At 40.7% G+C, this 13,813-nt stretch overlaps 1 protein-coding gene across 3 annotated transcripts; it reads left to right on the top strand.

The window, feature by feature from the left end:
* Positions 1-1,394: 1,394 nt before the first annotated feature.
* Positions 1,395-13,688, top strand: LOC132978601 (acyl-coenzyme A thioesterase 11-like). 3 transcript variants are annotated; one of them, XM_061043822.1, is made up of 17 exons: positions 1,395-1,464; positions 2,756-2,971; positions 3,181-3,250; positions 3,367-3,427; positions 3,848-3,952; positions 4,314-4,449; positions 4,546-4,637; positions 5,390-5,451; positions 6,048-6,167; positions 6,510-6,648; positions 9,317-9,372; positions 10,704-10,770; positions 11,085-11,168; positions 11,271-11,404; positions 12,235-12,402; positions 12,498-12,624; positions 12,858-13,688. In XM_061043822.1, the coding sequence occupies exons 2-17, from the start codon at positions 2,764-2,766 to the stop codon at positions 13,095-13,097; spliced, it is 1,869 nt and encodes a 622-aa protein (XP_060899805.1). In that variant the 5' UTR covers positions 1,395-1,464; positions 2,756-2,763; the 3' UTR covers positions 13,098-13,688. The 3 variants fall into 3 exon arrangements, with proteins under 3 accessions (XP_060899805.1, XP_060899806.1, XP_060899804.1); XM_061043823.1 differs by having other exon boundaries at positions 1,403-1,468; XM_061043821.1 differs by lacking the exon at positions 1,395-1,464 and adding an exon at positions 1,993-2,115.
* The last annotated feature ends 125 nt before the right edge of the window (positions 13,689-13,813 follow it).

Below are 13,813 nucleotides of genomic sequence, written 5' to 3' on the forward strand. Positions count from 1 at the left end.
AAACTGGAAGGGGATAGTAAACTTCTGATATGGCCTTCTCAGAGCCCTAGATTTAAACCTGGAGGGATGGAAAATACATTTGCTAAGTGGGGTGAAAAGGGAATAACAGCTATATGTACACTCATAGAGAGAAAAAGGTTTAAAACTTTTGAGAAACTTAAACAAGAATTTAAGCTAGAGAATGGGGACCTATTTAGGTATTTACAGCTCAGACATTTCTATGATACAGAAATAAGAAAATAAATCTCAGCTGAAGGTAGCGAGGTGATTGAAACTCTGATTGGTGCTTACAAAAACACTCCATCAAAGATTGTTTCTAAACTTTATAGAAGTTTGCAGAAACAGAATGGAAGCAATACATGGTATGTTAAGACTAAATGGGAACTAGAACTGAATACAAACTTGTCAAAGAGTGACTGGCTTTCTATTTGTGAAACACAACAGTCGTCCACGAGCTCTAGAAGGTGGAGGGAATTTGGGTGGAAAAATGTTATACGCTTTTTTGTCACACCCCAAATTAAAAATAAGCAACTCGGTACTCCACAGCAATGTTGGAGATAGTGTGGACAGATGAACGCCAATAACTCACATATTTTCTGGTTATGTGTAAAATTGCAAACATTCTGGGACAGGGTTATTCAGTCCTTTGAAGATATTCTATGTTATAAGATTCCCAGAGACCCCCGGATTGTGTATCTGGGCCTGATCCCTAATGACTTGATCCATAAGAAGGATATCTACCTTTTTAAAATCCTGATTCTTGCTTGTAAAAAGGCCATCACAAGGAACTGGTTGAAAAGCGATCCTCCAAGTCCAGCACAATGGTTGGCCATAGTGGAATAAATTTTCTCTATGGAAAAACTGACTCATTACCTGCGAACTAGATCACGGACCCATGATCAACGCTGGAAAAAGTGGACTGATTACCAGCATAAAAAGACGGATAGTGATATCTGCTGTGCAGAAAAGACTTGATAAGAGGAAATATTGAGACGGAGCCCCTCACTACATTGATGTGTGTTTGTGTATGTTTTGTTGTGCTTTATGTTTGTTAACGTTTGAAAAAAACAAATAAAGAGTAAAAAAAAACAAAAAAAAACAAATTACATGTCCTCACTTCTGACCTTCAGCATCATTGAAGTGTGTAACGTTATTTTTTTTATAATTATTCACATGACTTATAAATGTACAACATACTGTTTAGCATGATTACTTTCATAATATAGCAGTATAATATGCATGATTAGTCTACTAATTAATTTATGGATTACAATTTTGTAACTGTTTCACTTTGTTGGAGATACATTTGATAATAACAGTTTTTATTTTTTGTTGGCATTTTCAAAAGCAGACTACAGCCGTATATGACGAGGCTTTTATTCTGAAAGTTATTACCGGAACACGCTATTCTGATTATACCATCACATCAACAAACAGCTTGACAGTGTCGGTGTTAGAAGACAGGTTTGTGAGTTTGTGTTTTAAAGTTTTCTAACTTGTCAAAAGTGAACTTTTTAACCTGTATTTGTATTCCGTGTGTCCTCGCTAACTTTAGCACATAGCTGACGTCACAATAGAGGAAACTGTAATGTTTTTAAAGTTTGAAATGATTCTGTTTGCAGTAAAGTTATGACTCACAGGAGGAAACATGTCTCTTATGTCTCTATTTGTTGTGCACGTGTTTCCTTGTAGTTTAGAGTTTCTTCTTCGACCTCTAAAGTCGTCGAGTTTGTTCACTGAGCATGCATAGTGTCGCCCTCACCGTCACCCTCAGACCTGTGAGGACGTGTCTGTCATGTTGTGTCATTTAGACACAACCCTCTTGATAAACACTGAAATGTTCTACTCTCTGCGGGTCCGATGGTGATTGGAAAATTAATCTCTATTAAGGAAGTTGCAGAAAACTATGTTGCCAACATTGACAACTTTCTAAGAACGCTACAAAGTGACCTGATGTGACGTCATGGCTTGAAGACAATTGCTGTTTAATTTGACACACAACGTTTTAAGATAAGATTTGTCGTTTCTGACAGGGGACTTGAAGGTGTTTATCAAACCTTAAGAACCATCACAAGACCATACCAACATCTCCCTGATTCTGTCAGTTTGTATCAAGTAAGTCTGAAAGCTTTCCAAAGAGTTATGCAGGAAACAGTTGTCTTTGTTATGAAGGAGTTGTCCTTGTATGGCCCAGGCTTCAGTCTAGAATGACCCTGTCTTTATTTAGGACAGGTGTCATTCTGAGACGGGAACGATGGGAAAGGCTAGATACAAAATGAACACAAGAAAAAATATTTAAATGTGTACAAAAGTAGGGTGTCGATAAGTTTTTTAAGTACAAATCATTGATTTGATCTAACTTTGTAAGACAGACCCTCCATACCAACCTGCTGCACTGCTATGACACTAAAAACTGTACCAACAGGGGACACTAAAAACTGTACCTATAGGGGGCACTAGTTCAGAGCTGCCTTTATTCATACAGCAACACCAGGTTAGTAAAAGGGCCTGAACCTGGGACGGGCTTTAATTTAGAAGGTTTGCAATACCTAACAGAAAGATGTATCTTAGTAAAGGTCTGTCATGATTTGTGAGACAGAATAAAGATCACATCAAAGTCCTTTTTGTTTTTTATTTTTACCTGAATGATTACATAGCATCCCAATTTATCTATTTATATATATATATATACTGTATATACTATTTATAAACCTGAAATACCTCTCAGCCTAAGAAAGTCTTTCTCCCTCCGTAGCTTTCAACATGAGTTCCAGAGTGTTTGGTGGTCCAGAGAAAGAGGACGAGGAAGAGGAGGAAGAAGAGGAGGAGGAAGAAGAAGAAGAAGAGGGGAGGGTCAACCCAACAGAAGTGAAAATGAGTCAGATAGTGATGCCATGTCACAGCAACCACTGTCAGGAACTCAGTGTGGGGCAACTTCTAAAATGGATCGACTCCACTGCCTGCCTTTCTGGTGTGTGTGCGTGTGTGTGCGTGTGCGTGCGTGCGCGTGCGTGTGCGTGTGTGTGTGTGTGTGTGTGTGCGTGTGCGTGTGCGTGTGCGTGTGTGTGTGTGTGTGTTGGTCAGTCATGCTGTATGTTGAAATGCGTTTCTAGTCCAGGCTATGTTGAAACCACTGACTAACACAGATTTGTACCTTCTTTGTTTGTTTCTCATGAGCAGCAGAGAGGCATGCTGGGAGTCCCTGCGTCACAGCCTCCATGGATGACATCCACTTTGAACACACCATTAGGTAACAGGAAGCGTGTGTGCTGCATACAGAGGTTGTTTCATCTGCTTTTCCAACACGTGTGTCTGTGTGCTTTAATCACAGTCTCCACTACTTGTCATTAATGTCTCCCTGTGTAGAGTGGGTCAGGTGGTGAACATCAGGGCAAAGGTCAACCGAGCCTTCAACACCAGCATGGAGGTCAGTTAGTGTCAATCACTCACACTCTCCGTTATGGAAAAGGCTTTTCTCTTGCTGCTCCTCCACTTCTCTGCTAATCTGTAAAGAGTTTAATAAACTTCTCAGAAAAGGGAAAACGGAAACATGAATCAGCACGACAAAACCAACCATGATGGCTGAGGAACATTAATGTACGTGTATATGGACTTTATGGTTGTCCCCATGTTTCATCTGTTAACATGGAGGAGGCGGTCTTTATGACCTTTACAGCAGCCGGTCAGCAGGGGGCGCTCTAAATCTTTTGGCTTCACTTATCTCCCGCTCTTATGCTGTTTTATACTCTATAGTGTAGTCACATGGATTACTCTAAATCATCTTATAAAACCAACAGTCAGCATCTGAGCTTTGAAGCAAACTGATCTTCATGCTGTTCCCTCTCAGGTGGGCGTACAGGTGAGCTGTGAGGACCTGTTCTCTGACCGCCACTGGAGAGTTTGTCATGCGTACGCCACCTTTGTTACCCAGCGCACAAACACAGGAAACAAGGTCAGTTCTGAGTTTCATTCAGAAAATATTTTTAAAGTGTTTGATGAAGTTAGAAAGTAGTTACAATACTCACTACACACCTACACTAAGCTGTGTGTGTGTGTGTGTGTGTGTGTGTGTGTGTGTGTGTGTGTGTGTGTGTGTGTGTGTGTGTGTGTGTGTGTGTGTGTGTGTGTGTGTGTGTGTGTGTGTGTGTGTGTGTGTGTGTGTGTGTGTGTGTGTGTGTGTGTGTGTGTGTGTGTGTGTGTGTGTGTGTGTGTGTGTGTGTGTGTGTGTGTGTGTGTGTGTGTGTGTGCGTGCGTGCGTGCGTGCGTTAAGGTTTTCTCACACTGAGACTCATATACTTATTTTTTCCTCCCAGGTGATCTTGAAGCCCGTTGTACCTCACACTCAGACCGAGCAGGTTGAATACAGTGTGGCGGCTGAGAGACGGCGTGTACGAATGCTCCATGATGACATCATCAAAGATCTGCTCTCCCATGGGTCAATCCAGCAGGGTAGGTGTTACACACACCTCTACATTACATTACCAGTAATTAAAACTTTATATATATATATATATATTTTTTTGTGTGTATATGTGTGTGTTTCAGCTGACAGCTCTGCAGAAAGCAATGCGATGGCAGCAGAGAAGACCAAAGTGGAGAGTGTTGAACTGGTTCTACCACCACACGCTAATCATCAGGTGATTCATTCAGGCGGCTTACGACCACATTTGGGAAGAATGGGGGACACGCCGGACACATTTTTCCCACATAGTCTCTATCACCATAACTTTCAATTTTTGGAGGGAGCTGCTTCATCAAGATGGCGGTTCCAAGATGGCGGCCATGTAAAGTGCCAATATGTTTTCCAAGCCACTCAGAAGGTCAATCTTGGTGTCAACATTTTCTGGGTCAAAGAATTCATTAAAGCTATTGGAAATATCACCAGATGATTATTTGTGCCAAGATCAAATACATATGTTAAATTTGGATTACATCTTTTTCAACTTGGTTACTAGGCAACACACGCATTAACCCTCTGGCGGCTCCACCAAAAAATTGAAAGCTATGGTGATAGAGACGATGTGGAAAAAAATTGGTGCTTTTGTCCGGCGTATAATCCATCCATCATTTCGCTAAGGCGCCTGACTATTAGATTTTCTTTTTAACAAGAACTTGTTGTGTTTCAAGCCTTTTTTTCACATTTCATTTTTAACTAAGCTGTTTTATTGAATTTGTTGAGTGTACTTTGAGAAGTCTTTTTACGCCTTAGTAGATGTTTAAGTGTATTTATATGTTACATGTTCTTTTCTGACACGGGCTGTGAGAACAGCGTTTAGTTTTTTTCATTAATGCAGACGTAGAAGGAAAATGTCAAATCAACATAATCTTGATCCTTGGTGGTGTTGAGCGATGGATGAATGTCTCATGTCTCTGTTTGTTAAAATACCAGGTGAGCACGTTTGGAGGACAGATCATGGCCTGGATGGTGAATGTTGCTACAATTGCTGCCAGGTACAAAAACACGTCTAAATCTTTGTCAAAAACCAGCTAGTAGTTTCATAAAAACACACACACACATATAACTACACACACATAACTACACACACCTGTGTGAATGTGCCCATAGGCAGATTGAGCTGTAACAGATGGTTAACAGTTTTATACTCTATTTTCAGTCAAAACTAGTGAAAACAACTTTTCTCTCACCACAAATATGTTTGTGTCTTGAACTGTTTAAATGAAAACAAGACATTTAAAGACGACATCTTTAGGTCTGAGGATGTGTGATTGGCTATTTTCACTATCTTGACTTTTTTGACCAAGACAAAATGATTAATAAAGAATGAATATCTCTGGTTCCTGGTCGCAGCCAATCACACACTGCCATTCTGCGGGAGAACAGAATCTGCTGTCACATCAAGTAAACTCCAACTGTTGAATATATTTCCCCTGGAAAGGCCCCAAGATCCTGCACTGATATGAGCCCACATTTAAAGTATTTTCTATTTAAGACTAAACTAAATGATTTCTTTAAAGTGAGAGTCGAGGGGAACACGTCTCTGAATACGTCTCCTGAACAATCTCTCTCTCTCTTTTTACCTACGCAGCCGTCTGTGTCAGGCTCACCCGACTCTGCGGACCATCGACATGTTCACCTTCAGAGGACCTTCTCAGGTTGGAGACAGACTGCTTCTGAGGGCTATAGTCAACAACGCCTTCAAAAACAGGTCTGTTTGTTCACAATAAACTACAAGAGCATCTCAGACTCCACTTCAGTTATCACATAATGTTTGGTAGAATGATTGAATTATTGAAAACAGTGTCGATTTATAGCAAAGAAAGCAGTGTGAAGTAAAATAAATGAGAACGAATATAAGTAAAACTTACTGTATGTGAGTTGTTGATTATTAAGTAACATATTCTGGAATAGTAGTGAGGGGCTTTCTACCCAAAGTCCAACATCAGCTTCAGGCTATAAAAGACTGAAATGTGTGAAGGAAGCAGATCACGAGAAAAGTTCATTATTAAAGAGAAAAAAAAAGTATATAATGTGTGTGTGTTCTCTGCAGCATTGAGGTGGGGGTGCGTGCAGAGGCCTACCAGGGGGAGGGACCTAACCGACACATAAACTCTGCCTTTATGACTTTTGAGGTGCTTGATGACCATGGAAAGCCACGCATGTTACCACGGATACGACCTGAACCCCTGGTGAGTTTGTCGGCAGAATAAGACGCACTTCGTGCAGGAACTTTGACTTGTTTGTTTTCATTCTGATTGTAATCAACATCCATCCAATATCTTTACAGCTATGATTAAAGATAAGTCAACTATTCTCAACCGGAGGGTCAGGGTTCAATCCCCAGCTCCTGCAGCAACATGTCCGATGTGTCCTTGTGCAAGACACTTAACCCCAATTTGCTCCCTTTGCTTCATCTGCGGTGTATGAATGGATGAGTTAATACTGATGGACTCTTTACTCAGCAGCCTCTACCATCAGTGTGTGAATGTGTATGAATGGATGAGTTAATACTGATGGACTCTTTACTCAGCAGCCTCTACCATCAGTGTGTGAATGTGTATGAATGGATGAGTTAATACTGATGGACTCTTTACTCAGCAGCCTCTACCATCAGTGTGTGAATGTGTATGAATGGATGAGTTAATACTGATGGACTCTTTACACAGCAGCCTCTACCATCAGTGTGTGAATGTGTATGAATGGATGAGTTAATACTGATGGACTCTTTACTCAGCAGCCTCTACCATCAGTGTGTGAATGTATATGAATGGATGAGTTAATACTGATGGACTCTTTACTCAGCAGCCTCTACCATCAGTGTGTGAATGTATATGAATGGATGAGTTAATACTGATTGACTCTTTACTCAGCAGCCTCTACCATCAGTGTGTGAATGTATATGAATGGATGAGTTAATACTGATGGACTCTTTACTCAGCAGCCTCTACCATCAGTGTGTGAATGTGTATGAATGGATGAGTTAATACTGATGGACTCTTTACACAGCATCCTCTACCATCAGTGTGTGAATGTATATGAATGGATGAGTTAATACTGATGGACTCTTTACTCAGCAGCCTCTACCATCAGTGTGTGAATGTGTATGAATGGATGAGTTAATACTGATGGACTCTTTACACAGCATCCTCTACCATCAGTGTGTGAATGTGTAGGTGTGACCTGCGGTGTAAAAGTGCTTTGAGTAGTCAGAAAACTAGAAAAGAAATATACAAGCTCAAGTCCATTTACCATTTTCTGAGGTGTGGTGGACCAAAGATCACATATATGAACTCTCCCTGACTGAACAAGTGGGGAGACTATTGGTGTGAAAATGTTGATCATTGTAATCCCTCACAAGGAGCGGCCTGGTGTTGCTCCGACATGTGAGAGTCAAACTATGGAGAGTTCAGAGGCAGCGTGTAGGTGTTGATTAACAATGGATGTAGAGATAAGAGTCCTTTTATCTGAGATGGATTAACTGTAACGAAATAAAAACCATTGCAGTTGTTACAGATGTTTCCGTGAGCTAGAGTGCATTGGCACACCCTGTAGTTCTTCCAGTAGCAGTGGGTCCATTGATTAGAGTTTGTGGTCCAGGAATTAAAAGCTGTTTAAGTTTGGATTTCAATTTTCAGCCTCGGTTTGTATTACTAACCAGCTACATTTCAAAGAGCAAAAATGTTATCCCAAAATATCAGTACTGGATATGATATATGAGAAACGCTAACTGAGTTTTGTCTGATCAAGATAATATGAACCAAAACACACACTTATAAGACAGAACACAATCCCACATGCTTCTCCACCTTCGATGATCCAGGGCTCAGATGTGTAAATGATAAACTAGTATTCATAAAAGAAGAGTGAGCAGACTTTAGACCTGCAGAGACGAGGTGGGGTTGGTTTCAATAAGATGTCACACAAGAATTTTCAATACACAGACTCATGCGCGAATCAAGAGGAATCTGCAACAGTCATTCTTTATATAGACATAAATTGCAGGATGGCTGTGGCTCAGTGGCTAGATCCGTCGTCTCTCAACTAGAAGGTCAGGGTTTGATCCCCAGCTTCTGCAGCCGCTTACAGACAATTAACCCCAAGTTGCTCCTGCTGCTTTGTCAGTGTTGTGTGAATGTGTATTAATGGGATAAGTTCCTTTGATAGACCCTTTTCATATCAGCCTCTGCCATCAGTGTGTGAATGTGTAGATGAGTTTATTTACCACTAACTTGTGAATTGACTCAGTTTATTGGCATGACCCGAGGCTACATTTGGTGGGAAACCTCTTGGACTTATAACGTTACCTAACACCTTACTGTCTGATGAAGGAAAGTAGATTTATCACTCTATCAGAGGTCAGAGGGAAGTCTCTGTCTGAGAAGAACGACCTCTGTGACAGGAGCTTCTCTGGGTTGTTTTGGCTCAGACTTTAAGAGATTTACAACAGAAAGTTTCTGTCACAAACAGACTCATCAAAGACGGATGATCTCATACGATTTCAGTAGCCCAAGCTCAAGGTCTATGTGACCTCATTTTCTGTCTCTGTTCAACAATAGTTATCAACAGGGACACAAAAGACGGGTTAACAAGAGACCAGTACAACGAACAAGTTCAACACACCCAGGGAACTCTATTGTTACCTTAACTAACCCGGAAAAAATGAGATCCCGCTATGCGGTAACACGAGGCTGGTTATCAACACAATGAATAAGAGAGAGAGTTTATTTATTTGTTTCAGTTTTTTTTTTGTGGAAAGGATTATCAAAAAAGTGGATTGAAATAAATCTTTGGTGTGCATCTGAAGTTGGATCTATTGAATGAATAGATTTATTTTTCCTCTCTGTCTTTCATTGACAGGAAGGGGAAAGGCGGTTTCAAGAAGCCATAGCCAGGAAGAAGATCCGATTGGACAGGTAAGCTGTCTTTCTATTCCTTTGAAGAGCCTATACTTTGTTAGCTTCTAGATTCAACTCTGTACGTCAGAAGTGATACAGATAGGGTGGTAATAAAACAAGATGGACTGAACTTTCTTGAGAATATCTTCAGTTCTCTGCAGTTTGTAAAAACTGATGTATCAACTACAGAAATGCATGACATGGTGAAAACCAGACGTAGCATAAAGGTGACCCTCTCCTTCCTCAGGAGCCACAACCAAATTCATTTGGTCCACAATCATTCATTTATTATTTACTATTCATAAAATAATAAACATCACATCTTAGTCAAATAACCAAAATACCTTATCTCACATAAAGGAAAGACATTCCTCTTACCGACCTCCCTCACTGAAAAACAGGAGAAAAGATCCATCAAAATAAAACGGCTGCTCTTCCCTACACTCTACCCAGACTGCTTAAAGAAACGAGGAAATCCTTCATATAAATCTCAATAAACAAATCACACACTTCCTCTCTCTCGTTACACATCTGTCTCTTTGGAGGTGAGGGAAGACGAGCGGTGTTCCAGCTTCTGCAGCTCCCTTTTTAAAACGGGCACCCTTAGCTATCCACCAATAACGCGCAGGCACACAGCACCAGCTTCCGTCCAGCCTTTTCCCAATAAAGGGGCGGGTACCTGCAGCTCAGCACAAAGACAGACAGACACACAGACGTACAAACAAGAAACGAGCACAACGCCCCACAAAGGCAACTCTCGTACTTAAACACATGTGACTCATAACACTCGGTAAACAGAATAGAATAGAATGGATGTTTATTGCCATTTACACAGGTACAGGACAGTACAGGTACATTGGAATTTTTGTGCGTTTCTCCCTGAGTCAGCTTCTACAAAAAAGTTTAAATTATATATAAAATAGAAAAGCATTATAAGAAATAAAAGAGTAGAAAAGTACAAATAAAAGAATAAATAAGTTGTAGTAACAGCTAAGTAAATTCAAATAAACTGTACAGAAGCTATACACTGTATTAAAGCAAATATATAATACAAACAAAATAACAAAGGGGAACACTGTACAATGAAATGAAAATATAAATATATTTTCTTTTCTCTACTTTCTACATCTCTTATTGCACCTGAGCTTATTGCACACATGTTTTTCACATTATATAATTACACAGTTCTTTGTTTTTAAGGTTATTATTGCACACTTGTATTGCACTGTGAGGTGGTCAGCTGTCCATTTAGTTGTGTGGGGTGAAGTACTTCCTTCCCATCTTCCCATCTTAATGTCCTGTGCTACAAGTCTCACAGTGCAAACAGTGCTCTGCGTCTCTTGTTTCAGAAAGTACATCATTTCCCGCAAGCAGGGTGAAGTTCCTTTGTCTGTACGCTGGGATCCAAGAAACCAGGTGAGACAAATGTTTAGGAATCCCACAGACAGTCACACATGTGCTGTGAGTAAAGCAACTGCTTTTAATACGAACATCACAGCAGGCTGGACTACATCTGACTTTCTGAATGCATATATTTACTGTGTGTGTGTGTGTGTGTGTGTGTGTGTGTGTGTGTGTGTGTGTGTGTGTGTGTGTGTGTGTGTGTGTGTGTGTGTGTGTGTGTGTGTGTGTGTGTGTGTGTGTGTGTGTGTGTGTGTGTGTGTGTGTGTGTGTGTGTGTGTGTGTGTGTGTGTGTGTGTGTGTGTGTGTGTGTGTGTGTACTTTTCCAGGTGTATCTGAGCTATAACAATGTTTCAGCTCTGAAGATGTTGGCTGCCAGAAAAAACTGGCGCGTCAGCTCTGAGAAAGACAAAGTATGTACTGTTCCCTCAGGAGAAGGAGAATCTTTGTTTTATGTATACGAGTGGTTCAACCTGCTCCCCCTGAGGACCTGAATTCTGCTCTGTGCCCCCCAGGTTCGTCTGTACACCCTGGAGCAGAAGTCCACGTTGAGTATCAGGGTGGAATCAGAGGTGGACGTTCCTGCTCAAAGAGCCTTCTGTCTGCTGGCTGAGCTGAGCAACAGACCCACCTGGGATAAACATTATCAGTAATGCTCACAACATTTATTTTCAGCGTGACAACCTGCACTGCTTGTATAAATGTTAAAGGCTTTCTATGTGATTTTTCATACTTAAATATAATATAAATCAAGTATATCCTCTGAAAATAACTCTGTGAGTCATGACTGTCTACAATGGGTGTAACACCCGAGTCCCACTGTCTGTGATGTTTTCAGAGTTTTCAGAGTCCTATCTTCACTTTGTTTACATCGTCGGGACGGCCGGCTGACTCCTCCCCTCATGTATAAAAGTTGTTTAATTGAGGGACTTGAGAAAAGAAGAATAACATACTGTACTCACTGCTTAACTGTGTTTCTAGATCACACTCATTTCAGGTAAATTTACATGCAGTGTGAAGATACGAGCATAATAAAGATCGCTAGCATTAGCATGCTAACACAACAATGCAGCGTGCGTTGTTTTGGTTTCATGCTGGTGCTCAAGGGCGACATCTGCTGGATCAAAAAATCACATATAAAGCCTTTAAATTATAATGTAAGAACTACTTCACCAATTTTGTGAAAAACAAAGTAAAGAACAGCTTCTCACACTTATAAGACAATGAACAGATCATCCAAGACTCATGCATGTTTGTTTTTAAGAAACAAAAGGCAGAAAGCCATTTGAGATTTCTTTACAGGTCACATTATGCAATAAACACTTCACCATGTTTCACTAACACTAACATGTGTCTCTAGTCTGTCTACATTTATGCATACAGTGTATAACAGGGAGAGTGTTACTACATCTCTACTGTCACTTTCCTTTAAAGACATTTCTGATCACCACTGTCTCTTTTTTCTCTTTTCCAAATCAGAAACTGTGAGCTGATCTACCCGGTCGACGATGATGACTCCTTGTATCGTGTGGTGACTCCATCAGTGCATGAGGGTGGAGTAGGCTCCTCTAACTCAGCCTGTCAGGGAGAAGGCGTTCTTCAGGACTTCATCTTGTTGGCCTCTAACAGGAAGCCGTGTGGCAGCGGGTCAGTTCAATGGCCGACTGGCTGATGTCATTGACAGGTCCGGTTACTGCACAGTGCTACAGGAATAACCATCCATTCATTTCTCCCTCCTTTAGAGATCCATATGTCATCGCTCTGCGTTCAGTGTCTCTGCCCACTCACCCTCCGACTGAAGAATATCACAGAGGAGAGGTTCTGTGTGCAGGATTCACCATACTGGAGACCAAAAACAACAAGTCACTGGTAAGACCAATGATGGTTTTATCTGATTTACATTTACACGTCCTAACTAAACTTTACTTTTCTTATTTCTCTGCTTGATTTACATTTACACGTCCTAACTAAACTTTACTTTTCTTATTTCTCTGCTTGATTTACATTTACACGTCCTAACTAAACTTTACTTTTCTTATTTCTCTGCTTGATTTACATTTACACGTCCTAACTAAACTCTACTTTTGTTATTTCTTTCCCAGATCAGTTACTATAACCAGGCGTCTCCAGAGGTTCTTCCATACATCTCCACAGATATCGCCGGCCTCTCCTCGTCTTTCTACCACACGTTCTGCTCCTGCAGCCAGTACCTGACGAGAAAGAGACTGCCCTCCATCCCCTATATGCTGACAGGCCAAAACCCAGACTCGAGCACAGACAGTCCCACCTGTGACAACGAAGCGGACGGCCTGTCAGCGGCCCTCCACAGCACCCAGCTGTAGGAACTGTCTTGACATGTTTCCATCACAGAGATGAGAGCGGCTCAAACTCTTCTACTACATCAGTGGTTCTCAAATGGTTGAGCCTCAGGACCCACCATGTCAGACATTTTTTCAAACAATCTGATTTGTTTGAAACACCATCAGACGGTAGAAAGTGTGATAGAACAGAGAAAGTTAACAAAGTGCTTCGCGACCCACTTTTGGGTCCAGACCCACCAGTTGAGAACCACTGTAACGACATGGTACGATTTACTCAGTCACAGAAATCAGAGGACGAAGCTTGTATACAAACTTCTGAGTCCTTTTTGTTTTGTGATTGGATGATAGAATAATAGGAACAGAGACACTTAGTGCTAACTCTCATAATGAACCAGAGTCATTTTAAGATAAAAAAAAAATTTAAACTCCGGGTGAACACAAATTAAACATTTAAAAAGGAAGGTATGTTTTTGTATTTTACTGAGGTGTGGGGTTAATTTAGAGAAACAGCTGTTTGCACAAAGCAACATCAGTCCTTTGTTGATAACATGATTTTTTTATTCAATGCTTTCATACATAAGACTTCAATAAACACTTTTTTATTTTACTAAATGTGTTTCCTCTGTTTGATTTGACTTAAGGACTGATATCATAGAGTACATTACATAATGGTACACCTGCCTTATGTCACCTCAGAACCTGAGTGTGATTAGTGATGGCAGGATACATTTCACATC

Source organism: Labrus mixtus, chromosome 8, assembly GCF_963584025.1.
Source record: "Labrus mixtus chromosome 8, fLabMix1.1, whole genome shotgun sequence".
NCBI lineage: Eukaryota > Metazoa > Chordata > Actinopteri > Labriformes > Labridae > Labrus > Labrus mixtus.

What these genes read in the sequence shown, in the direction of transcription:
- LOC132978601 (XM_061043822.1), top strand. Translation starts at nt 2,764, where the DNA reads ATGAGTTCCAGAGTGTTTGGTGGTCCAGAGAAAGAGGACGAGGAAGAG. An exon ending in CACTTTGAACACACCATTAG is followed by an intron (nt 3,251 to 3,366) that starts GTAACAGGAAGC and finishes CTCCCTGTGTAG; the next exon opens with AGTGGGTCAGGTGGTGAACA. An exon ending in ACCTGGGATAAACATTATCA is followed by an intron (nt 11,405 to 12,234) that starts GTAATGCTCACA and finishes TTTCCAAATCAG; the next exon opens with AAACTGTGAGCTGATCTACC.